The 27,224-nt window shown below is 42.3% G+C and overlaps 1 protein-coding gene across 1 annotated transcript; it reads right to left on the minus strand.

Moving 5' to 3' along the window:
• Positions 1 to 371: 371 nt before the first annotated feature.
• Positions 372 to 19,285, minus strand: myh7ba (myosin, heavy chain 7B, cardiac muscle, beta a). The gene is made up of 44 exons (XM_086088001.1): positions 19,191 to 19,285; positions 18,813 to 18,963; positions 18,113 to 18,216; positions 17,889 to 18,032; positions 17,652 to 17,808; positions 17,544 to 17,571; positions 17,222 to 17,318; positions 16,704 to 16,727; positions 16,521 to 16,613; positions 16,359 to 16,422; positions 15,280 to 15,378; positions 15,096 to 15,199; positions 14,896 to 15,034; positions 14,699 to 14,817; positions 13,248 to 13,397; positions 13,003 to 13,173; positions 12,765 to 12,944; positions 12,543 to 12,675; positions 12,409 to 12,479; positions 11,294 to 11,381; positions 11,106 to 11,223; positions 9,953 to 10,076; positions 9,732 to 9,868; positions 7,311 to 7,566; positions 6,984 to 7,226; positions 6,635 to 6,811; positions 6,143 to 6,288; positions 5,963 to 6,053; positions 5,492 to 5,881; positions 5,295 to 5,421; positions 4,759 to 4,877; positions 4,483 to 4,679; positions 4,234 to 4,417; positions 3,994 to 4,159; positions 3,787 to 3,911; positions 3,604 to 3,719; positions 3,146 to 3,338; positions 2,397 to 2,600; positions 1,707 to 1,832; positions 1,449 to 1,619; positions 1,237 to 1,341; positions 1,054 to 1,149; positions 669 to 803; positions 372 to 533 (listed from the first exon to the last, which is right to left on the minus strand). The coding sequence occupies exons 2-44, from the start codon at positions 18,907 to 18,909 to the stop codon at positions 522 to 524; spliced, it is 5,820 nt and encodes a 1,939-aa protein (XP_085944127.1). The 5' UTR covers positions 18,910 to 18,963; positions 19,191 to 19,285; the 3' UTR covers positions 372 to 521.
• Positions 19,286 to 27,224: the final 7,939 nt, after the last annotated feature.

Genomic DNA, 27,224 nt, shown 5'->3' on the forward strand with positions numbered 1-27,224 from the left:
CTGGATGGGTGTTTGTATGCGGTTGATTCCGTTAATCTGATTGAAAATCTATTAGGGTGGAGAAAGAGCTAAAGAATGTCAATGCCACACCCTTTTGTATTTTACACTTTGGATTCGTTTAGATTGATGTAATATCCAGCACAATGATTCAAATCAGTCCTACTCAAGCAGACTTTCTATCACTGAGGTTTCAATATTGTAAATCCACATCATTTAATTGTCTGAGGCACACCGATAGTGATTAATAGTAAACAAATCAAGTCTTATGAACAATCATGTCTGTTTGATTTGTGTAAAAAAAAAAAAAAAACTTCAATGTTGGTTTTGACCTCCATTTTCCTTAATATTTGTCCAATAAAGATGGAAACAAATGATTCTTTAGGCATTTATTTGTATATATATATTCACACTGACACTTTTAGAAGTTTGTTTTAATCAAATCTTTATTTGGTTGCTAGTGCACGGCTTTTTCGAGCTGTTGCAGCTGCTTGCCCGTGTGACGTCTGCATGCGGCCTAGTCATCACTCAGGAAGCTGAAACAGAAAAGTTGAGACATGATTGTGCATACATGGTTGCCATGACTACCACAACATCAATCCATGTGACTTTCCCCGAGATTACTTCTCGGAATGAGTTGTCTGCATCATGTTCTGAAGTGATCTACCAACCTTTCCACCTTGGTCACGTGTGCGGACACGCAGCTTGTTGACTTGTGTTTCGGCGATGTCAGCCCTCTCTTCTGCGTCGTCCAGCTCGTGCTGCACCTTCCTGTACTTGGACAAGTTGGTGTTGGCCTGCTCCTCCTGAACACAGCACAAACACAGGACCGTTCAATAACGCATTCCTAGCAGGGCTCTGAGCTTTGCAGACTCAAGTCAATTAGTGGAACCCGGAATGCAAAGCAAACACGGCGAAGCAGCATTTAGCTGTTCTGCTGCACACAAATCTCTGCCAACACAAGTTAAGTCAACTCCAACTGTAAATGCTTTTAAATACAGATTAAAAGCTGTTACTTAAGATGTAAATAGTTAAAAGAGCATGTCATCAACTCACCGCTTCCTCAGCCACTCTCTTGTAACTCTTCATTTTCATCTGCAGTTTGTCAATGAGGTCCTGCAGGCGGACGAGGCTCTTCTTGTCCTCCTCAGCCTTCCCCCCAAAAAAATGTTCAGAAGACAGTCAATACTTGATACCGTACTCGTAGTGTAAACATTTCCACCCGACACCGACGTTTACCTGATAGCTTAGCTCTTTGACTCTCCTCTCGTATTTGCGCACTGTCTTCAGTTGATCCTGGTTCCTCTTTTGCTCCATCTCCAGCTCACTTTCAAGTTCTTTCACCTAAGGAGTCAACCAAAACATTATGGAAAGCTATGCCTCAAAAGTTACAATTATGAAATGCAGTGTGTTGCACTAAATGTCATTTGGCAGCACATTGGAGTACTCACCCTGGCCTCCAGCTTCTGGACCTGCTTCTTGCCGCCCTTGAGAGCGATCTGCTCAGCCTCGTCCAGCCGCATCTGAAGATCTTTGATGGTCTGATCCATGTTCTTCTTCATCCTCTCCAGATGGGCGCTGGTGTCTTGCTCCTTCTTCAGCTCCTCCGCCATCATGGCTGCCTACAAATAAATACGCATGCAGCATGACTGTTAAAAGGAGCTCGACGTCCAGCTTTTCAATCCGCTTGTACATTGTGCTCGGCTTACATCAGTGATGGCCTTCTTGGCCTTCTCCTCCGCATTGCGGCACTCTTGCACGGCATCATCCACCTCACCTGACAACATGGAGAGATCGCTCTCCAGCTTCTTCTTTTGATTGATCAGCCCTGTGTTCTGGAACCAAAAAAGACGCCATTGTTTCAAAAAGGAAAAATATACACAGTGCTTAACCAATTTATTAGACTAGCACCACTTGCCCTACAGTTACAGCATTGGTAATTACTAAAATATTTTAAAATGTGCCTGTAATGGCTAATGCATCGCTATGTGCAGTAGAAGCTATTTGACTGAAATATTTTAAATGCTAAAACGCAAAAAAAAAAAAAAGACATTATTTTATTGTCTAAAGAAAATGTGTCTTAACAAAACCTGAAATGTTCCAAATGACATTTGACTGTCAAACAACGTGATGTTTAGTATGTAGGCCTATGATCATTCTTATGCTGTTTGGAAATTCCCCTATGACCCTTCAAAGACCAACAGGTCGTTTTAAGATTCTCACCATGATCACAATTGTCCTTGATTTCACACAAATTACTAAGTCTATAATCCATTTGAGTAAATATGGGACAACCATTTTTCAAATATATAAATGTTTCCATATTTTGAATCACTTTAGGACGTCATCATTCAATTCAAGTCAAAAGGGATTGTGAAATCAGCACATGTGCCTGTTACCTGCGAGTGCAGCAGGTTGACTCTCTCGCTGGCTTCAAGCAGCTCATTCTCAGCCAGCTTCCGGGCGCGGTCATTCTGCTCCAGAAGAGCCCTGAGCTCCTCCACCTCGGCAGCTAGCAAGTTGTTGCGCCGCTCCGTCATGGCCACCTGCTCCTTCAGCTCCTCGTTCTTGTGAACGGTGTCGTCCAGCTCCATTTGGATGTCCTGGCAGAAGTGGGAGTAAGTCACATAATGGAAGTCATACGTAAGTCTCGCATGAAGTTTGAAGCAAGTCAAGCCAAGTCATCACTTGGGTAACCAAGTCATACTCGTCTAACAATTTTGCTCAGTCACAACAGATTTTCACTTTAGCCACTCTGCGCTCAGTAATACATTCACTAATGTTTGAATGTCCCTCCATGATACTTGCAGCTAGCATCATAGCGTACTGCCAGGTTGGTAGGTTAGCTAGCACTTTACAAAAAAAAACAATGTCACTGTAAACAGACAAGTCTTGTCAAGTCCTGTAGCTTCAAGTCGAAGTCGAGTTGAGTGTTGAATACCATGTCAAAGTTAATTCAAGGTTAAGTTTTAGCAAAGCAAGTGCCAAATCCTCAAATTGGTGATTTAAGTCTGACTCTAGCCAAGTCATGTGACAGGAGTCCCCCCAACACCGTTATCCTGGGCCCACGGTCATTTGCAAGAAAGACACTGTGACTCTCTGAAGCGTCGACAATAAATAACACTTGGCGACGCGTGTCAATTATTACCTTAAGCTGAACCTGCACGGTTCTCAAGAGTTTCTGTGACTCGGCGGCCTGCCTGTTGGCGTGGTTCAGCTGCACCTCCATCTCATTCAGGTCTCCCTCCATCTTTTTCCTCAGGCGCACCGCCTCGCTGCGAGACCTGGCCTCAGCATCCAAGGTGGCCTGCATAGACTCCAGTGCTCTCTGGTGGTTACGGCTGAAAAGATAAAAGGGAGGAGATGAAGAGCACGTTAGACCATTTGAGAATGTTTATAAAAAATAGGAGTGTCAGAAAAATGAATGACTACTGCTGACCTGACTGCAATTTACCCCACACAAGATATTTTTCTTAACTGACACTTCACACATTCAACATATGGCGGCAGAAAAGAAAATCATTATTCAAGGCATGTACACGATTTTCTCAATCACTCTGCCTCGGTGACAAGGAAGGTTATTTGTCAAAACGGAGTAGGACTTGCCGGAGGTTGTCGAGTTCTTCATCCTTTTCTGCCAACTTCTTGTCAACGTCAGCCTTGATCTGGTTAAGCTCCAGTTGGATCCTCAAGGTTTTGCTTTCTTCATGCTCAAGTGCGCCCTAAAACACAAGTTTAGAATTGTGATATAATCCTGTAGCCTTTTTGACGCAGGTAACACATATTTACCTCCGCTTCTTCCAGCGCGGCTTGAATCTCACTTTTCTCCATGTCCAGACCTTTCTTGATCTTCTCCAGCTCGTGGATGGTCTTCACTCCCTGGCTGATTTGATCGGCCAGGTCGGAGATCTCCTCTAATTGACAGAGAAGGAATGAGCTTGACCTTCCAGATGACCTTCTGAGGAACCCGAGCGTCACTGTCGCAGCCCCGCTTACCCTGCAGGTTCTTGTTCTCTCGCTTGATGGTGTCGAGATGATCCAAGGTCTCCTCGTAGGAGTTCTTCAGTTTGAAGAGCTCTGTGCTCAGGCTACGGGACTCTTTCTGAGAAGCCTCCAGCTCAGTCTGGCACTCCTCATACTTTTGTTTCCACTCAGTCAGCACCTGGTCCAGAAACGAGGAACTTTGTTTTTAGACAAAGTAGAGCTGCGTTACATGTCTGTCTGTTCGGTCAGTACCTTGTCAAAATTTCGCTGCTTCTTGTCCAGGGCGGCAGCCGCAGCGTTGGAGCGCTCCAAGTCGATCATCAGGTCTTCGATCTCTGTCTGGAGTCGATGCTTGGTCTTCTCCAGAGACGAGGACTTGGCATTGGAGGCCTCCATCGTCTCCTCAGCCTCCTGCAGACGTGTCACCAGCTTCTTCCTGATAGCAAAGCAGTGATTCAGCTGTGAAATTCAAGTGTACTCATTTCCCAGTCTGTCACTCACTTGGCTTCCTCCAGTTCTTCCGTCCTCTGGATGGCGTCAGTTTCATACTTGGTCCTCCACTGCGCCACCTCAGTATTGGCCTTGGACAATGCTCTCTGCATCTCAGCCTTGGCCTCCTGGTCCTCGTCATACTGCTCTCTTAGGAGGTCGCAGTCGTGGCGAGATGACTGAAGGGCGTGCGCCAAGGCGTTCTTAGCCTGGAGGGAGCAGTTGCAATGTTCACGAGGAATCACAGTGGACTCTGACGCATTGTGGATGTGCTGATCAACAACTGACCTGAGACTCTTCGTCCAGCTGCTTCTTGAGATCCTCAACATTTTGACCAAAGGAGGTCTTGGCACGTTGGAGCTGGGAGACGGTGGAATCACGCTCTTCCAGTTTCCTGCCCAGCTCGGCTGCGTAGGTCCAGATACATGTGTTACGGTTTTCACAGTCTTAAAAGCTGACAGTCAGAAGGAAGTCTCGACAGTCTTGGCCTTATGACAATTTTTGAGTCAGTCAGTCTGAAAAAAATCAAGATCTATAACTTGTTTTGAAATGTGAGTAGGTGAGAGATAATAGTTTTCCAAAGGGATTTTCCAAATCTTCTCAGGGTTCTTATGTAAAGGGAGCTTAAGGGGTCTGAGAACTTCTCCCATGGATTTTGTTTTCATCCTAGTTTCTTTGTTAGCGGGACTGATTACGTCTCGCGTGACTCCAGGCACATGCAGGAGTACATTGTAGTGCATTAGGCCTTGGCAGAGGTCTGTTATCTTTCGTACCCTTGGAATCTCCTTGAAGCTACCTCGAGATGCGCCTGTATTGTTCCTTACCACTCTCAGCCTGAGCACGGGCCTTGTGGGAGGTGCTGTCATTCAGCTGTCTCTGAAGCTCCTCCACTTTGGCTTTCGCCTCGTACAGTTGGTCTTCATAGAGACGACACGTCTTCTCTGCAGTAGCCTGCAGGTCAGAGTCGGTCAATGCCGTTCCTATCGAGACGGGATCGTCTGTGCGCTCCGTTTCTACCTACCTTGCCTTTGGAGAGTTGCTCCACAGTGGAGGCCAGGTCGTCGGCCTCCATCTTGGCCTCGCTCCTTTCTTTCTCCAGCTTCTGCTTGACCCGTTGCAGGCTGTCGATCTGCTCACTCTGCTCGGCCACCGTGTCGGCTTGCTTCTTCCTTAAGGTAGCCGTGGTGGCCTCGTGGTGCAGCATGGCTTCCTCCAGGTCCCGCCGCAGCTTCAGGAAATCGGCTTCTCTCTTTTTGTTGATCTCGATCTGGACCGACGTGGCCCCGCCGGCGTCCTCCAGGCGCTCGCTCAGCTCCTCCAGCTCGCGGGCCACGTCTCCACGCTGCTTCTCCACTTTGGCCCTGCAAGCCCTGTCGGCCTCCAGCTCCTCCTCCAGTTCTTCTGTGCGGGCCTGGACCAAATGGCCTTATTTTTTGGCTTTTTTTACATCACGAAAAATGTCTGCATTGCTCTGAGTGAGGCCGTTTCTCACCAGCAACTCCTTGATTTTCTTCTGGAGCTGGCTGACCAACAACTGCTCATCTTCTAATTTTGAACTCATCTCATTCATTTCAAAATCTTTTCTGGGAGACAACGAAATCATTGTAAAACACGGTATTTGGATACCTTTTGAAGCAAGAAGTCTTTTTGTGAATATTTCAGTCAGACTTACTTTTTGAGCCGCTCTTCCATCTGCTGTTTGTCATTCTCAAGATCCATAACAGATTCTAAAGAAAGTTTAAGATCTCCTTCCAGTTTACGTTTGTTCCGTTCCAGATCCAGACGTAGCTTCTTCTCTTGTTCCAGGGAGCCCTCCAGCTAGTTCAAGGATTAGGACCGTCACCAAATATAAGGCTTCTTAAAAATATATATATATTTACTGTCAAGACTGTATGTAATGTAATGCATTCATGAAGGTCAGTCAAAAATCTTTTACTTAGTGTCTTTATTAAAAGATTATACAATGTACTGTAAGATAAGTTTGGTAGTGTTTTAGTGTGACCTCAACTTACACTATACACAATAGCAGGAAAACCTCTTCTCATACTGTATTTATCTACAGTATCTTTCTATTATTTAGTGTTTTGATCACGAGTGCCATGAAAAGTCGGTACCTTTACAGTTAATATGTGTTCTAAATGTGTGCTTGTTGTACATGACTTACATCATCTACTTGTTGCTCCAGCTTGGATTTGGCTTTGGTCAGAGTGTTGACCTTGTCTTCTTCCACCTGAAGGTCATCCAGAGTCTGCTGGTGCGCCTCTTGGAGAGCCTTCTTCTCTTTGGTCAGCTTCATTATGGTTTCATCCAAAACTGACATTTCCTCAACCAGGTTCTTCACCTGTAACAGAAACCAGAAGGGCCTGTTTTTGAGCGAAACTACCACCACAGCATTTATTTTCCCTTATTATGTTTGAATCTCAGTGGAGTTTTTCATGTCGCTAATGACCGCAAGCGGTACAGGACATACAGGTAGATTAATAGTTTCTGTGTTGCGTTAACATGAGAGTCACCTTGTTCTCAAGGGCGTGTTTCTCCTTCTCCACTTTAGCCAAGGTCAGCTCCAAGTCATCTATGTCTCTCTTCAACTCGGAACATTCGTCCTCCAGCTTTCGCTTCTTGGCCAGCAGATTAGAGCTCGTCTCCTCCTCATCCTCCAGCCTCTCCAGCAGCTCTTTGACTTTGGCTTCCAACTGGATTTTGGTTTTGATGAGCAGGTCGCAGCGGTCCTCGGCATCTGCAAGATTGTCTTGCTCCTGTTGGTGAGGAAGAAATGCGCGCTCCATGACATTCCCGGTCTAAAAGCGGAATGTGTCAATAGGTTGGGAATAAACACCCACCGCCTGCAGCTGCAACGAGAGGTCATTCTTCTCTTGGATCAGGCTGACCTGCCGCTCTTCCACCTCTTTGCGCTTGATGTCGGATTTGTCCAAGGCCTCCTTGAGCTGCACCATCTCCACCTTCAGATTGGCCAGCTCCTTCTCCGTGGCGGCGCTCTTCAGGAGGGGCTTAATCTTGAAGAAGAGCTTCATCCAAGGCCAGTTCTTCACTGTGTTGAAGGCTCGGATGTTCCACTGGATAATCATCAGGGCCTCCCTGCAACCAGGAAAAGACTCTTGTTGTCATTTTGTACAAGCCCATTTACTATACAGTTGGATTGTGTATTGTCCTGAACCAAATTGTGCAAATGCCAATTTTTGCACCAAAGCGATTTGGTCGACGGCCGTAGATGCGGCGAACTCACGAACGATTGCGAAGGTACTGGATGTTGATTTCTCATCAGGGCTTTTTCAAGGCCGCAACATTCGTTAAATGTTCGCCAAATGTTTTCATGTTTTTTCTTGTCGCAAGGAAGTTTTGGACATGTTTGTTGTTCCCTTGTTTGCCCCCTCAGTGGGATATGGACTTGCACAACATATTTATAAATATTAGGGACGGGCGAGTACCAAGGTTGCCCTTTGTCACCGATGCGGACTCTATATCGGTCCGTTGTGGTGAAGAAGGAGCTGAGCCGAAAGGCAAAGCTCTCGATTTACCGGTCGATCTACGTTCCTACGTTCACCGATGGTCACGAGCTGTGGGTCGTGACCGAAAGAACAAGATCCCGAATACAAGCGTCGGGGGGATTCCAAGTATCAAAAGTACTAGTGGTATCTGTACTTGGTGACGACTCAAGAGTTGAGCACTCATGCTGGTATCGGTCTGAAAAAAGTGGTTTTGAACATCCCTAATAAATATGATTACTGGATATGGAATTGTACTTTCTGTACTAATAATTTGTACATTTTATATAATATATTATGCTAAGAGACAGTATATGAAAATAACACATGATGGCATTTGTATTTATTGATGACGGAATAAAGATTAAAGGGGTAGGAACAGATAGGTTTATACTTCTTCCTACTCTTTTTGAACACTATGTATAAGCAGATCAATTATTACCAATGATTGAATTGACTGCTGTTTTTACTTTCTTTCGTTGCTTTTATTCAATGTTTTGCTTTATGTTTGTGTGAATTGTTCCTATAATTTATGACCGTGATAAATAAACACAACAAAAATCAATTATTTGAAATAGTTCCGTTAATCGATAAATAGTTCAAACAGGCAAACTCAGAGCTGATTTTTACCTTTGTTTTCTGAAAATAGTTTTAAAATTATTTTTACATCTATAGAATTATTTTCGATTGAGAAAAAAAAATGCAATTTAATGATTACATTTCATTTTCTAACTCTACAACCACTTTGATCAACCGCTGAAGTTCATCATTAACTAAAATATACGGTTGCTTTACATGTCATACCCATTCAACACGTGTACAGTAGTAATATTAAAGCAATATTTGGACCATGGAGCTAAAATTGATAGTCAAGAAATGTATTTTACTAGTTAGAGACTTTGTTGCATTGAAATGTGACAAGTGATGTCACGCTTATGGCTGCCATCGACTAGTCAAAGGAAGAAGCTTCGAACATGTAATTCTAGAGTTGCGCATTTCTTTATTTAGTGACTTGCCCTTGATGCTTAGTCGCTCTAATGACACACGAGGGGGATGTGATGGTGTGAACCGATACGCCCAACGCCGCTTTTGATGTTTGATGTTTGACTGACCCAACTGGGTTAGCGGATTGATTTAGTCTCTGCAGGATGGCTTCCCACAGGCCTAAATATGGAGCCACAACCCAGCAGCGCTCAAGGACTTGCCGTCAGTGTTTAGAGGGTGAATTTTAGTGGGTGCGCGCACGCCCCCGGGTGACTGAATGAGGGCGGGGCAGCCGATCGCATTTTTGCCATAACTCCACGCTGGGTGCCCCTCAAAGGTGAGCGTCTGTGTTTTTATAGCAACCCAAACCTTCCGCCCGGCGGCAGGCTTTAATCCTCCGTCACCCGCCACGCATCCCATCAATGCGCTCACTTGAAAGCACAGGCGCCGTGGACAAAAGGGGCCATCGGGCATCCAAGAAGGGGGCCGCCGGTTGTATTTTTAGGGAGGCCCCGAGCAGCTGCCACTTGACACATGTCGCCATGTGGCTCCGAGGGCACCGTCAGCATTGTTTGCTTTACGGGCAGCTAATGGAGAGAATGGCCGCAGACCTGCGGGCGCGCGTGGACGACGGTATTAACAGAAGGGCCACACGCGCGCCTGGCAACCGTAAAAGGATACGCGCACGCCTCGCACACGCTCATACAACTGCAAGGGAGTGAACACAAGATGATCAAGTTGCTATTGAAGGTCTTGGACAAGGAAATAGTTGACCTCCTTTGATTCATAAGCCTCCGATGCATCCTCATCAGCGTGCCTCGAGCCACCGCCTGCAGCAGCGTCAGGATTTTGGCCAAACGCTCGTCCCTCATTTCCTCCAGTTGACCCAGCAGGCCTGCCTTGAAGAATACCTGTTGCCCACAGAATCATAATAATCATAATAAATAAATAAACAACTTGACAATAACATCACACCCTCCGAGGCGGTGATGTACCTTAGTGTGTCCAAATCGATATTGGTTATGGTCGATTTCCAAGGAGGCCAGCAGCTTCTCTGCGCCTTTCCTGCTATCCACAAACTTGTCATCTGGGATGGCTTGTGGGTTCAGGATGCGGTAGCTAGGTGAACGGCACAAAAAAATGATGACATCATATGAACCGGAAAACCACTTGCCGTTGTTCAAGGGCAACTCTCGTATGTATCGGATCCAGGGTTATAATAGTTTAGGATTTTTCATTATAGTTTGTTTTTATTTTGTTTTGACCTTTCCACTTAGTTTATTAGATTTTAGAGCACGGTTGTTAGCTTTTTTTCCTCTTTTTAAAACAAACAAACACTTATTTTTCGTTTAATTTATTGTCGAGCGTAAGATTTAAAAAAAAAAAAAAAGTCACTAATTATTGTGTAATTAAGTAAACTACAATTCTCATACGACTGTTTGACCTTCCTTTTCTGTACTGATGTAAAGAAATAGCAAAATAAATATTCAAGTTGAAACCCCGTAAGCTAAGTATGCAGTTAGTGTTATAAATGTAAGACATGGTTTCAGTTCATTTTTGTTTTATTGTATTTCGTTGAGGATTTTTTTTTCTTCAATTTTAGTTTTTTCGTTAGTTTTAGTCAATTATAATAATAGTGATCAGGCACTTAAAGTTGCCTAAAAATATATTTACAATAACCTTTTTAGGTGACTATTTATGATTCAAATATCTTCTAATGAGCAAATTAAGACCTTAGCTGGGTACTACTGCAAGCCTCTGGACAAAAGTTTTCAAACTGGATTCTGGTTGGAATTTCCCCGCCCGTTGCGGATGTGACATTGTGTACATGAGATGGGAATGTGCAGTTCAAATTTTCAGCCACAAGTGGCAGTAGCCATACGAAATTCAATTTTCTGCATTGGGCAGCTTTAAACTTCAGCCGCTTGCTGCCGTTTACGCATTCCCAGCCCAGGCCAACTTCCAGCCATAATGCCAGATCAATATGTGGGTCATTTTTGCTACAATGTCAAGCAAACAGTACCTTACAATTAGCAGTTCATATAACGGAAGAAGTAATAATGAAATACTTAATGTGAATGAGTTTAACATTATCCTGTATTCTTATCTATTATACTATGTGTGATCCATGTGCCCTCTTTGACCTACCGCTGCTTGAACTCTCCGTAGAGGATGCGATTCGGAAAGCCCTTTCGGCAGATCCTGATGCCCTCCAGCACGCCGTTGCAGCGAAGCTGGTGCAGCACCAGGAATGGGTCCATGATACCTGCACAAAAAATCTGGGTGAGTCGGACCCAGATGGCCGGCCTGCGCGCCATGTATTTGAGCTGACTTACCGGGAGTCTTGGTCTCATTGGGGATGATGCAGCGCACAAAGTGAGGCTGCGTGCAGCGCAGGTTTGTCATCAGCTTGTGCAGATTTTCCTGCAGAGAAAAAGCAGAATTGCGAAATTGTATTCAATGATGACATCTTGCAATTCAGACTGTTACGCAATCAGTCAACAAAGCTCATCTAAGGCAGCGTATCAATGCCTTTGTTGTTACTTCCTTTAGTTAGTTAAAAGGGAAATCTTTCAATAGGTTATCTTGGCGGCCGCATCCAGGTACATTTTGATATATTTTTGTTTTTTAAGTGAATGAGGCTTTGGACAACAAATGATGTAGATTTTAATTTTTTTTATACTATATGATGTATGATTATTATTATTTTTTAGCAAGTATACAATTAGTAACCCATTCTAATGGATTCGGGATTTGGTGGGTAAATAAATGGTAAGCGAATATAAATGACTATAATAAACATGGATTTGGGGTACAAGTCCAGGCTATAATATGTATATTTCTAAAAGAAGAAAAATAAAAAGCCAAGGTTATTTTATGTGAACAGGCTCTATTAAGCTGTGTTGAACATGTTGAGACTATGCCAATAAAATAAAGCAGAAAGTTCAATTAATTCTGTAAAAATATGTTGGTCTGAGTAAATGTCTTTTCCCCCCAGAAAAACCATCGAGTTTTTTTTAAAAGTATATATAATCAGGTACATTTTTGAAAATAAGAATATTTTTTAGTGGACTTCCAATTAAATCATTTAATTCAAAAAGTGAATTTCATACACAATATAATTCAGGTTATTTTTGTATGCTTATAGCTTGCAGTTAATGACAACCCCCTTGTTAAGAAATGTTGAATATTACAAAAGAAGCAATAATAAACAAACTTCTGTATGTAGTTTACTGACATGCACCTGTATTTTTTTTCTCTCTCTCATAAACCCATTTGGCGGCCACCAGACTTCACCAGTGATGAAATGAGGGCGGAGCCAGCACAGACTTAAAGTGATGTTCATGTGATCATTGCCCTAAACATCACTGCAAGTCTTAACTGCCTCCGTCCCAGTGCTCCTCTGATGCCCACGCCATACCCCGAATAAGAAAAATGGTGTCGGGCTCACCTTGTGCAACTGAGACACGGTCTGGAATGAGGCTGCCTTCTTCCGCTTCTCTCTGACCCCGGTCTTGACATCTGCAGTTGATTGAAAGTTAGCCACCTGGGGTTATCAATTGATGTGTGTAACTTTTTCCCTACCAGAGTCTGAGCCGACGTAGTTCTCGTACAGAGAAGCTAGCAGCTTGTTTGCCGACTTCTGGAAAACACTCACCACCGTCTCATTCAGTGGGTCTTTGTTTTTGTCCAACCAGCCGATGATATTATATGGCACCTGTCAAACGCATCAGACATGCAATTGTTGACGTACATACAACAGCTCAATGAGAAGGATAACATTGTCAGTGAGAAGGCAGCACTCACCACTCCAGCATAGTGCACGAGCTCAAAGTGGGCTTCAAACTTGCGCTTCTTGTCCGGACGTGGCTTTTGGAAATTTGGAGACTTGCCGATGTGATTATCAAACATCTTGGCTTTAAAGCTGGTGTCTGTGGCTTTTGGGAACATGCACTCCTCTTCAAGGATGGACATGATGCCAAGAGGCTGCGCGAGAGCAACAGTTGACTAATGAAGCTTAAAAAAAAAAAAACATCTTCCCTACCTTCTCGATGAGATTGATGCACGCCTGAAGGTCCAGGCCGAAATCGATGAAGGTCCATTCGATGCCCTCCCGCTTGTACTCCTCCTGCTCCAGGATGAACATGTGGTGGTTGAAAAACTGCTGCAGTTTCTCATTGGTGAAGTTGATGCACAGCTGCTCAAAGCTGTTGAGCTGCAACGAGACGCCATCGGGTTCAAAACATGAACACATCATTTCCAAACAAGCTCTATAATAAGCCATCTTACCTCAAAGATCTCGAAGCCAGCGATGTCCAGCACTCCTATGAAGAACTGGCGGGGCAGTGAGGTGTAGAGGGTCCGGTTAATCCGTCCCACCATCCATTTGAACATGCGGTCGTATGTCGCTTTGGCCAGAGCGCCTACGGCGTAGTTCACCTACAACACATGCGCAAATATTGTATATGCAGCTGTCATTTACACATATACAGTAGCTCCGGTTTCCTTCACACCTGAATGTAGTGTGTGCAGAGTTGCTCGGGTTTCAAGCAAGGTTATTATAGTTAACCAAAACTAATCACATAACTAAAAGTACAATTGAAAAAACATTTTTGTTGACAAAATAAAAACAACGCCTTTAAAAAAAAAATCAATAACCCACTATGATTATAGCGAAAATGTTCACGTAACAAATAAAATTTGCACTTGCAGGCAACTCAAACAGAAATGTAATAAACCCAACTAATATAATAACTTCACCAATAATGTAATTAAAAATCCTGATTAACATTGTAACATTTTAGTACATTATTATATTGTTTATATTATATCATATCCCAGAAGGTCTTTACAAGCGGGTGGAGTTTACTTTTATGAACTCTTTACAGAATTGGTTTAATACTAAATAATTCAACGCTGTCAAATAACTCCAACACTGACCTCCATTTAAATCAGACGGTGATAAAATAAAAAACCCTAAACATTTAACATAATTTTTTTTACACTCCAATTTTTGGTGTGAGTGTATATAACAGTCTTAGATTCCCCAAACACAAAATATTTTAATATTCTACATATAAACATATATTATCTGTCAAGTTTTACATGATCAGTTTTGAGAACGAAATAAATAAATAAGACCCACCAGAAAATATAATAAATTCCCACTAATGTAGCAATGTATTCCATTATTGGTTAAAAAAAAAAAATTCCAATAATATCAGTCAAGATTTTTTATGACATTATTGGGTTTTATAGCATTTTTGATTGTGTTAAGTGCAAATGTTATTACATTTTCTGGAAATGAGTACATGCTACAGTCCTTCACATTAGTCTTTGTCAATTCTTTCCATACATAAATTCTTTAAATGTATTTATTTTTGTTATTATTATTATTATTATTGGACAGAAGGTTAACGGCTCATTTGGGATTTGCAGTTTACTTTATTACACAATACTTGTGACCTTTTTTATTTCCGTCTTGCACTTGACAAATGCTCCACATGCTAAAAAACAACAACCTCAAAACTAATACTAAGACTGATAAAAAAAATAAATGAAAATGAAGCATATAAAATCAGCTAATAAAATAAAAAAAATAAAACATATCCACTCTAAAAACTCATCAAAACTAACTGAATTGAAAAAATAAAATAAAAAATAGCCTAAACTCTTTAACTCTTAAAAATCCTAAACTATTATAATCCTGGTTTTGTGTCCACTGCTTTGTGTGGTCTTACCTGTGCAACATTCTGTCCCTTGACCACATATTCATTCCCCACTTTCACCCTTGGGTGGAGGAGGCCTTTGATGAGGTCAGCTGAACTGACCCCCATCAGGTACGAGGCCTTGTCTACACCTTAACGGGAAAAAAAATAACCCCAACAAATCACAAACTTGTTTTTGTGCCATTGTGGTCGCTATTGTGGCTTCCTACTTTCAGTGCCGTCCGTCTCTGCCTGCTCCTCGCGCTGCTTTTGCTTGAACTTCATGTTGCCGAAGTGCATGATGGCGCCCACTATTTTATAGCAGCCGTACTTCTCGTCCGACAGGAAGCCGAGGATGTCCATGGCGTGCTGCAGAGGCGATCTGGTTATTTGATGGCGCCCAACATCATGATATTCTGTCATCTCTTACATCGGTGGCCATCAGCTCCTGTCCATCATCCATGTTCTCCACAGTGGTCTCCCCCTGAGAGCAGAAGTGATAGTCGTATGGGTTGGAGGACACCAACAGCATGTCTGCAACAAAAGAGGTTCGAATCACACATCATGTCATGTCAAAATAATGAAACGTCTTAAGACAACAATGAAATCTCCACCTAATAGTTCTGGTTTCTTCTGCGACATGATCTGGTAGTAAATGTGGTAGCTCCTTTCGCCCGGCTGCTGGAAAATCACTCGAGATTTCTCCAGAAGATCTGAGGAGCAAAAGAGAGACACGCCATGAGATAATAAAACAGATCTCTGGTATTGAGTTACTGTGTAAATGTTTATTGTTGAAGGAGGCACGCCAAGACGCGCGGTCAACTAAAATGGGGGTAATGAATGAGATGTTTTGTACTCTTGGACCCAGAAGGAACTCTGGATCTGGTTGAAACTGTTCCTCCTATTTCAATCCCAACCATCCGTTTAGACATCCTTTTTTTTTCAGGCTCACAGGGAGATGGAGCCAATCCCAGAAAATCAAAAGCAAGTCATATGTAAGCTTGGGCTGATATTAGATTCTGACTGTGAGCAAAAATATCGTATCACGGTATTAAAATTACAGCTGTAAAATGACCTTTTTAATATATATATATATATACATGGGTAAATAGAAACAGCATTTTTTCCATTGAACACAATCTATTTTATTTTTAAACAAAATATTAAAGAAAGATGTTAATGTTCAAAGAATAAATTGTTAACATTTTGTTTCTGTATTAATTTTTCTTAGAAACGGTGTCCCATCATTTTTTTAAGCTATTTTTAGAACTGACCCGTGGGTTACTCATGCTGTCCTTGGGGTGAACTAGTACCTGTTGGTAACATTTTTTTTTTTTAGGAAAATGCAAACAACAGATCAGAATGTTTGCAGATTGTCTCTTTAGTCTTGGTCCCCGCTTCCCCCCTCCTCTGTGCGTAACTGCTCAACCATCCCCTCTCTGCTCACAGGGAGGAGGAAAAAAGTTAATTGGAGGCAATTAACTTCAAAGAGGTGGATTGATTACTCAACTCTGCAAGCAGCCAATCATATACAGTATAGAGCTCTTTGCTGCTGACAGCCAGCATTAGCCGTTATTATTAGCTTTGACTTTTTCAAAGCAAACATAATCGGCTCATGCCTCGTGGTATTCAAACAAACAAATACAAATGATAAACATAGCACAATCTGCTTAAGGTGATTAGGCCAACTCACATATATCAATGTCAGCAGAAGCCAGTTTGCCAGTGGGGCCAAAATGGATCCGGATGAACTTTCCCTGTGGGGAAAATGAGTTGTATTTTTACATAGAACACTGAATATGAACGCAAATCCCAAGGCCCAGAGCCAGGGTATAAACATTTTTAAAAAACTCACGAAACGTGACGAGTTGTCATTCCTCAACGTTTTGGCATTCCCAAAGGCCTCCATGGCAGGGTTGGCCTCGATGATCTGATCCTCCAGAGTCCCCTGAGAGAGAGATGCCCATTCGTGGTCAATCAGACACTGTGATGCATTGTTTCGTTTTTTTTTTAAAGACGCCATGCTCCTGTCACTCACCCCCGTCTTCGTGGCAGGACCTTGCTGCAAGGTGAAAAGACAACAAAATGTGTGAGAGTGACATCTTGACATATTTGACTTCATGAGACTTTCACAGCAGGGAACGACGTCATGACCAATAAAAGCTGGTTGTTAAAAGCAATGGTAAAAAAAGCAAAGACCTCCATGTTTTATATGAAGAAGTGTGTCAGGGGAATGAGGATCAAACAACATAGAAAAGTCAAAAATTCAAGAAAATATTTGGATCAAAACAAAAATGAGAGGGGAAAAAGTCATTCAAAATTCAATAAGAGAGCGTTGCAAAGGGGCTGCAAAGCACATGGGGGGGGGGGGCATGATTAAGCAGTTCTGACATTCTTAGGAATGGAAATGTATGGGAATACAATAAAGGATTCCTGGTGTGGGAAAAAAAATACAAAAACAAAAAGGAAAATAAAATTCAGCCCAAAAATCAAAACAAAAAGAATGGAAAAAGGGAGGAAAAGAAAAAAAAAGTACAGTTGCCATGTTTGCCTTACTGCTTTCTTAGCAGAGGTTTCCCCAAGAGCTGCCACAATGGCAAAATACTGAATGACACGTTTCGTGTTGACAGTTTTGCCAGCACCGGATTCTCCGCTAGGAGTGCGAAAAATAACAGGTGAAAAGACGGCAGAGAACGAAATAAAGTAGAGCAAAATACCACACAGCTTGTTACAAGAGAAAGAAAAAGTGAAAAATCCTTGATAGAAAAATATTGTTTGTTGTTTATTTATCCGTTGTAAAAATGGCTGCTAAATTCTGTTAGCAGTTTTGTGACTTGTTTGTACATAGAAATAACAAATGAAGGAAGAAGGTACTTACGTGATAAGCATGGACTGATTCTCCCGATCTGAAAGGGATTGAATATTTGCAATTTAACATTCATGTACCACCTGTACGAGGGCTTTTGTGTGTACGTGTGACTCTTACTGCGCAACATGGCATTGTAGGCATTATCCGCAATGGAGTAAATGTGCGGAGGGGCCTCGGACCGTCGTTTGCCTTTATAGGCGGCGACCACAGGAGCCGTGTAGACCGGCAGCCATTTGTACGGGTTCACCGTCACACAAAAGAGGCCCGAGTAGGTCTTAAGGTGACACCCCGACAAAGAATATGATTAACTCTACCAAAGTTGACAAAAGGTCAGCGAAGGTCAGCCTAACTTACATAGATCATCCAGGCCGAGTAGCGTCTGCGCATGTTGAAGAGGACCGAGGCTTCGTTGAGATGCGTCAACATGGCCATGTCTTCAATCATGTCGTACTTGGGGGGGTTCATCTGCTGGATGTCGCCCTCCTTCACAGTCAGAGTCTGTGCAGACACCGAGAGGACATTTTGAGCTGGAGTGATGGAACGAAACAAAAATGACATTTTGGATGTTTGCGCTTTACCTTTCCATTTTTAGTCTGGACAGTGATATTGTCCCCATGGTGCTCCTTGATCTCAATCTCAATGTACGCCTCTTTCTCATCGGGGATCCATGCTCGCTTCTTACCTGGAGAGAGAGGAGACCATATTGATTCATTTAAAATAAAAGTACAAAAAAGAAACCATGCACAAAAATTGATTCATGTTTACAGTATATAAAACGGCAGATCTTTTTTTTTTTATTGAAACTATTTAATTTGCTTGTAGGTTATCTTTAATTACTGTAATGCCTTCTACTGGTCTTCTTATTCAGAGCTAACAATTTTTATAGAAATGTCGGCTTATCTTTGTGGCTACTAGTTGGAGTTCACTAATAATACCGCATGTTTGTTATAATAATTCGATATTAGTATTCTCGTTATGGTTTTCTTGAATTTAGATTTTCTTTTTTACATTTATTTTTCTTACTACAATGTATCAATAACAGCATTTTATATTCTCTTGCATAAAAACGGAGATACAAGTACATTTGTAATACTTTATTTCTCTTTGGCCCACTGGTGCATTTGAAAACCAAGCAAACATTTGATTGTACACGTTTAACTTTTCTGACATTAGGTTGTTGTCTCACCATATCGACTGAATCAGTTGTATTGTCATTTTTAAGTAGCTAAAAGTGTATCTCATATAGCATTTCTTTGCATTTTGCGTGAGAAGGCCTACCGTCAAAAGCGACAATTTGCACGGCGAGTTGCTCCAAATCCGATTTGCGTAAAAAGGGCGCCGCTTCCCCGAACTCCTTCATGTCAAAACGGGACATGGTTGCACCTCCCCGACAGCCAGGCCTAAGTCAGGCAGACGACGTGTGTGGTTCCTTGGAGCAAAACACAACAAATGATGTTAGGATGCGATCAATCTTCTTTTTAGAGGGTTCACAACAACAAAAAGTATGAAAACACAGCTGCGTCCCAAAATGACTTGAAATGACGAGAACTACACATTGAAGATGAGGAGAGGAAATTAAATTGAAGAAAAGTCGATGAGGCGCGTGAGAGGCGTCAAGCCGTGCGTAAAAAAAAAGAGAGAGAAAAAGAAACCCACCTAGGATGCAAAGAGCTGTTGGGTGACTTGGCGAGACGCGCACGAGGAAATAACAGCAGGGTGAGAAGTGGCCTGCTTTATAGTGTGTTGTCAAGGTCACGGTCAGTGGACATTTGTCCCTCATTAGTTTATGCCGCCTCCTCCAGCGCCCATTGGTGCTGAGCGCCTGTCTCAATTGACACAAAAGGAAAGCAACGTTTTTGTCATTGCGCTAAACCCAAGCGGGCTATTTTTGTAGCTTACTTATTTTGTGCACTCCACGCGCTGTGGCCACTGGGGAGAATGCTTCATTTCTTACGTTTGGCACAAGTGACTGTTTGGAGCTGCGTCATTGCCAGCTCGGCTAGACATGGTTGCTTCCATGCACTAACTATGAAATTAAGGCCTCGAGCAAAAATAACAGTAGCATAAAAGTCCGATGTAAGAATAGTGTGATTGTATTTTCATCAGTATCAACATTCAAAAGAGGTCGTTTGTGTTGTGTGAAGTTGACTGGGATGTATGCTATTGTATTTGGCCCCTCTGAGGATGCAACCTTAGAGGATTATTTCGGGAGCTGTGGGGCATTAAACAAGTTACTATAAATACATAACTTTTTATTAATAGAGGGAATGATGGTGTGGCGCCTACACAACAAAGTTGCAAAGTTTAAAGTGACAAAATTGAATCAATTAAATGACAATGTAACTTTTTTTTTTTTTTTTTTTAAATTAAGATTCACGTTGGGCCTAAATTCCTGTCTTTTCTTTTATGAGGTCATTTTGTCACAAGCGCATTCTGGTTCGGCCAAATCTGACCTTGAAAGCAAGGGGAAAGGTTGCAGCGTGGTATGGGGGGAGGGACAGTTGGAGCACAGGTTCTCAGAATAGACAAAGCCAGAGTCCAGAATTCCTCACTGGGACATCAACTGGTCACTGTGGCCTACGTTGGATACTTGCAAAAGCACCAAGATGAAGTCATAAGCAGCTAAATGAAACATTAACGAGCCGTCTCCAACCATTCTCATATATTGTCTTCAAGTGGGCCTTAGCGGCGGCGGCGGCGGCCATCTTTGTGGATGGTGTTATCTGTTGTGGTGGCAGACTATGAGGTGTCGCCGTGATGGCTCAAACGTTGTCGGGCATCAGTGAGATAGAGCCGGCCAGAGCTATTCTGGGAGAAGGGGCTCTTCGGAGTGGCCGAGGCTGCTTTATGTACTATGTCACTCGCTACGCTGTTTGTAAAGCTGGCATGCTGATAACACAGAAGGAGGAGATGAATCCCAAAGTCCCCGGAGCTGCTGGCTTTAAATAAGTCTGTAAACACTCGCACACACACACACACATATATATTATATATATATATATATATATATATATACAAACACATAGTGAAGTGTTTGCAACGCTAGTGTCACCCCCCACCCAGCACATCTCTCTGCACCACTAAACTGCTGCCTTCCACAACAGCTGACTTGTCCGGGTCACAGATCTCCTTACATCCCCAGTGTTCTTCAAAATCATTTAGACTAATGCGCTCAGGCCCGTCAATGCTCCTGTTTTCAAGATTGGACATTTGCACAGGTTTCAATTACCTTCTCGTATAAAATAACTCAACTCGAGTCAATCTGAAGGCCGCGCTACGAGTCCATTGTGGGAAGTGCCCGGCTGTCATGTTGGTGATGTGCGAGTCAGGGGCCAAGATTTCGGGCATCAAGACTTGCTCTGCGGGTCGCTGACAGTTGTTTTAGATCATCATGCGCCGAATGCCTGTGGGATTAGGCAGCGAGATGGAGAGAGATTGGGAATTACGGCCGCAGTCGTTTTCATCAGTGCTTAATCGTACTTGACGCAGCCCAACCCCATCTCCATGTTGGACCTCTGCACAGGTGCCGTCGTTAATCACCAAGTCAAATTCCAAAATGCAAAATCAAAAGCAACTGCTGTTGCCTTTCAAAATATCTTGTATACATTTGATGGCGAGCAAAATGTGACAGGCTGGAGATGACTCCACTTGTTTTCAACTGATTTGCAATGCGTTGATTTAGAAGATTTGTGCAATAAATACTAGATAGATAGATAGACAGACAAAAACAAAATAAATAACTACTACACTCACATTATAATTCGTAAATGTTTTACATTTTATCAACGTCACTAAGCATTAATTATCTTATCTAGTTTCATTCTCTTCGTTAAAACAAATTCTGAATACAAACAGGTAGGCTATTGTTTACTGTACAAAAAAAGCATTTCCGGTGTTTTCAAATACAGTACATGATATCCATAAATTTTAAAATACAAGACCCTATAAATAACCAATTAGTTGATTCTCTGTAGCCAACCTTATTAATTATTCCAATCGCTTTTCTCTCTCTGTAATTTAATAATTGAGCCTATATTTGTTTTATGTACACTTCTCCAAACTTCAGCACAATATAACCTGTGTGACATTTTTTTTTCCGTTTGTAATCGAAAAAATAATTTTAATTTTGTTGTTATTACTTTATCAGAAGGGTTTTTACTGCTACACTGAATTGTGAGGTGGCCATTTTGACTCAAGTTTTAAGAAATGTGAAGCATGTGAACTAGTACTACCATGACTGCACAAAACAGTATTCCCTCACTTTGTGCTGGTGATACATTCAAAAGTCAACCCCCATTGTCGTTTTTTGATTTTTTGTTCATTTTTATTTCACTTTGGGGAAGAGTTACACTTCTATTAAGGCATTAGAAACCCCCATCACCACACGCACGCACACCCACACGCACACACAGGTTTGTTTTACAATCTTAGTGGGGCCATCTCATTGACATTCTAGCCCCTTCCCCTAACCCCAACCATCAAAAATGATTGCCTACCCCTATTCCTTACCCTAACCTCAACCCTAACCCAATTCAAACCTAAACTCTAGGCCTAGATACACCAAACCGACGTCGGGTGTCGAACAGCGTTGGGCCGACGGCATGCGCCGTCTGATCAGTGTATAAATGACTGTCGTGAAGTCGGGTCGAGTTGGAATACGTCGGAAGAGGGGGCGTTTCCAGCAAATGTAACACGTTAAATCGGCGTCGGGGGCATTTGATCACTGCGATTGGCTCTTAGCAAGCGAATCAGCGCACGGGAAAAAAAAGCACGGGAAAAAAAAGCACGTGACAACGCGGATAAACAGTACGCAACTTTTTGGTTTTTCAGGACAGCACACGTGAATATTAAAGTCCCCCATAAAGAGAATATGATCATATATTTCAGCATGATTTCGGCAAGAAGATATGCAAAGTCATTTAAAAAGTCCTTATTGTATTTTGGAGGTTGGTTAATGACACAGCACAGCACAGTGACAATTTGGCCGACTTCAAAGAAGGTGGCTTCAAAGCTGTGACCGATGTGGTAAATAGACATCGTTTACATTTAAATGTGTTTTTTGATTTTTAAATAGTCGCCGTTCCTCCACCTCGTCCCGACGTCCTCGGAGCGATTAGCACAGCCAGGCGGTAGTAATTGAATCATAGCAGTGGACTCACCAGCGACAGTCCAGGTCTCCGTCAGGCAGAGGAAATCCAAGTTGTTGGAAAGGAAAAACTCCCTCAAAATAAATGTTTTGTTTGTCAATGACCGCGCATTCATTCAACAGCGCGATCTTTGTGGGGGCAGCGGGGTGCATGGCCCTTCCGTCCTGCGGTGTCGAGAAAGCTCCTTCAGAAGCTGGAGGTCGGCACCGCATCCAAAACACGGAGGGCAGCACGGCCGAAGCTTTTTGGGGTAAACAACGATCGGTAGCAGCCAGAAGTCGACAGGGTCCAAGATACGCCACAACGGAGTACATCCATGGGTTCGGGAACGAGAAGGAGACGAAGCTTGTTCCAGCGCCCGTTTTCGCTTCACTTGCCGGCCGCCGCGTTTACCCCGGCGCCGCTGTTAACACCGGTATGAGTTGTTTACGTTTCTATTTCGTCCCTCCCGACCGCCAGGTGGCGGTGCTGAAACAGCACAAGGGATCCCGCCCCCATAAAGAGGTTTCCTGTTGACTTTAAGAATAATGACTACCGCCGCTGATGGCAAGGAAGGGAATTACTTCTCGCGCATGCGCTGAAGTTACGTAATAGTCAGTGTCGGTACGGTGTGTATTTACGTCATTTTTCTGCGCAACGTGCCGACCGTCTGGACTCTGGGCCGACGCCACAGGGGTTAGGCCGTATTGGTGTATCTCGGCCTTTAAACCAAGTCTTAACCCTCAAAAAGAGGTCTAAACTTGCTGGGCCCCACATGGACGGGTGGGCCCCACGACTCTGTGAAATCCCGAAATGTTGAACACACACATGGTACCCACCCTTCTAAACACTTGTTAAACTTGACATCTTTAACTTTTAGCAAGCAAAATTTAGAATACATACCAAGCTGCTGATGAAGTTTTTCTTTTTTTTTATTATTTCAAAATGGCTTACTTTAACCAGAAACTGGATTACAAATGTCACAAATTGGTCACAATTGGAAATCCGCGATACAGTTTTGATCTGCGATACAGTAAAGCTGCAGTAACTGAATCACTTAAGCAAGGGTACACTGTATATTTCTATATTTGATTTCTCATACGTATCTTTGCTGTCCAATGACAAGTATATCGTCATCATCTTAAAATGATTGTCTAAGTCTTTTCTTTTTCGGGAGGCAATTATTATTATTTTGCCTAAATCCTCTCCTCATTATGCAAATTGTTAATTTTTTTGTGTTTCCTGAAAAATCTGAAAAAATGACATCGCCGATTATTGTAAGACGGCGCCGATATAAGGTAATTCCAAGTTTTATGTTTCTCCTTTGACAAAAAAAGGAGCAAAAACTATCTTTGTTGTTTTTCTGATAAATAACCCCCCCCACACACACACACACACACACACACTAAATTTGAAGAGCAAACTATGATGTCATAATTTATCATATTTCACCCTGTTCCTGTTTTAAATGTGTGTATAAATAAAAGTTTGCTCGCAGTGACAAATATCACAACAGCCTATACAATAAAAAGGTCGGCTCGGCATCGTTTGGATCAAAGCATTCGTCGGCGGTGGGTATTTCTGTAAACGCCTTGTGCCCTCCGACCACGATGCATTGCAATACTGCTGCGTGCTCAGCCCTCAGCCCTCAGCCATCGGGTCATCACATTGGAGACGGGCTGGCGCGTGGCACAAACGCAATCTAAAGCCCCAATTATTCTTCCACACTGACTGTGGCCCCCTGACATCCACTCGCAGCCCCCCACCCCCTCTAAACACACAGACACACACAGGAGCGAATGAAGTCTTGCAGCCATTAGCCGGTGGCTCCAGACAATAGCCACGTCTCTCATTGTGGTCTGAGTCCATAGGCCCGGCGAGCGCGGCCAGCCCTGCCCTCACTATGCATGGCAGCTCTCAGCTGTCTTTCTATTTCGGGACTATGCAGGCATACCTCCGCCCAGCTGGGTCATCAGAGACAATGGACATGCTGCCTTATCCAAACATAGGCCCGCAGACAATCTGACGCACTCCAGGATCCCGGTGAGAGCCCTGCAGCCTCATCGGCCCAATAAAACTAACTGAAAGGGTTAACAAGACTAAACACATGCTATGCATTATGATTGATTGATGGCGGTATGGCAGTGAGTTTCTCTCTATGTGATTCCCTCGTGTTGAAAAGGAGATACTGTCCATGTCAATATGTCAATGCAATACATCACTGAGACTTTTACAGTCACATGCAGCATGAATTTGTGCACTTTTGGAAGAAGAAATCTTATACATCTTCCGGCAAAAGATGGAGACCCTAAAACAGAGGCAGGCCATCGAGTCGGACAATTGAACCCCTGACCTATTTGCAACACCTCTTATTAGTGATTTGCTGCTGCACGTTTTTGACTATTTTAACTGAATGTATTCCTCATAGAGAAAATATCTTACGTAATCCTTCATTTAGGCGATCCCACAAATGAATTGATAATTAATTTTAAAATGACCCTGTTAGAAAAACTATTAGAAACTTTGATGTGCAGTCAAGTTTGTTTCTTCCAAAACATTTCCCAGTCTTGTTTTATTTCTGTGCATACTGGAGTGTCAGCTACCACAAATGTTGTGAATGACAGTGCACATGCTTCGGGTAACAAACTTGATTGTATTGACCTTTTTTCAATTGATTTATTCATATATACATCAGGTGTATATTAAAAAATGTTTAATTAATCTGTTCGCAGATGAAACAGCCATCTAATCCATTTTCCCCCTCAGTTGATCTCGCTCTGCATATTCTACAGACTGATTTCTATGTAATCCAAAGTACTCTTGCTCAACTTAAATTGGTGTTAAATCTACACAAACTGAAATATACACGCTTCTTAATTTTTTTAACTTTGTTGATTCAAATAAGAGAAAAGTATGCTGCTATATATAAGTTGTCCTTTAAAACATTTTAAAACACATGTAACTGCAATTTTAAATAAAGTGAAACCTTGAAAACCTGCACTTTTATTTTTGATTATTATTATTTATTTATTTTTGAACAGAAATGTGTCTTGTCTTCTCCAGGACTATCAGTTTGGCGATGTCATGTGTTTAATTTCATATGCATATAAGATTTATTGCTGGTGATGGGTTTATGGCACGCCACTGTCAACTGTACCAGAATGTCGGCTGGACCTCTATGGCTCTGAAAAGGCAGCAACCAGATTTACTTTTCACTTATAAAGCTGTTCTTTATATAGTTCAACTTTTTATTAACAATTTTGCTTAATTTTAAATAATTCAATTATTTTTTACATGTTCATAGTCCTTTAGCTCTTGCTTCTTAGCTAACCCAACCATAATCCTAATGTTAGGACATTCAAGACTTGATTTGGACTTCTTTTTTTTCCCTCTTCCACCATTCATGAATTCATTCATTGAATCCGCATGTTATATTTTAAGTTGTGTTGTACTTGTCCATACTGTATCTTTTATGTTTACACCTTTACATCATTTTTAATGGCTTGAAAGAACTGTTTGTAAATTGTAATCAATGTGGCAATGGAAAATAAGTTGCTCTCAACTGGCCCTCTTTGATCAAATAAACTAGAAATCTGACCTTTCACCTCTGGGCCTTAAGTTTGACACCTGTGCCCTAAAAAAAGACATGGAAAAAGAATGCTAGTATCATGTGAGCATGCGAAACAAAAACAAGCTCTCAGGATGCTCAGGAGTGTTCACCAGGAAAAAAAAATCTGTGCATGTGATACTAACAATTGTGCACCATATATTAACACATCTTCAGTGGTCACCGTCACGTAAATTGTGTGCCGTCCCTGTCCGTCATTTCCATTTGTTTCTGTTAGCTTGCTGAAATAATTGGTGTTTAGAGAGCAAATCGATTTTTTATCTGCTGAGCATGCATTAGTATCTGGTGTGCACTTGTTAATATCTGGTACACACACGTTTGTATCTGATGTGAAAGCAAATCTAACACATGCTCATGAGGTGCTTTACTGGCGATTCTTTTTTTTTTCACTGCTCCACAGTTTCACTCTCCAAGCAGACACAGGCTCATCTCATGTGCTGTGCAGTGGTCATCCATAGATGGCCGTGCTTAGCATTTAAGATAATTGCTTTGATACATGTTGCTTGGTATACACAGGCGTCAAGGTCTTGTGTGTGTCCTTTATACACACGTGCACATGCGTAACGACATCTGCTATGTTTGGCAACTGCTCAAGCACAAAGTGAAGGTAATGACATGCAGCAAATGTGTTGGGAGTTAAATTATTTTGGTGGGTCGGTCGAATAGTGTGAACAAATGTGGCATTCAAGTTACATTTGTTACCTCAATAACAGTAAACCACGAGAACAAAACGGACTTACTGTAAGTATAAATACAAAAGATGCATCCAAAATATAACTTTGCCAAAATAATCGTGCTTCATTGTTACTGGTTGTAAGATATGTCATTTAAGATTTGAGTCATTTATTTGAATCATTTCCCCCCCATTGAATCAAGTGGTTATGTAACATACAGTCGTCCAGATTCTAAAAGCAAGAAGTGTACACATCTAACATT

This window comes from Leptonotus elevatus, chromosome 10 (genome assembly GCF_054856555.1).
Source record: "Leptonotus elevatus isolate MCC_2025b chromosome 10, RoL_Lele_1.0, whole genome shotgun sequence".
Lineage (NCBI taxonomy): Eukaryota > Metazoa > Chordata > Actinopteri > Syngnathiformes > Syngnathidae > Leptonotus > Leptonotus elevatus.

Bases quoted from the DNA above. Each gene is read 5' to 3' on its own strand.
- myh7ba (XM_086088001.1), bottom strand. From the start codon at position 18,909: ATGTCCCGTTTTGACATGAAGGAGTTCGGGGAAGCGGCGCCCTTTTTA. The intron at 16,728-17,221 runs GTAAGGCAAACA...TTCACCTTGCAG, and splicing joins AAACCTCTGCTAAGAAAGCA to CAAGGTCCTGCCACGAAGAC. The intron at 6,289-6,634 runs GTAAGTCATGTA...TCCTTGAACTAG, and splicing joins TGGAGCAACAAGTAGATGAT to CTGGAGGGCTCCCTGGAACA.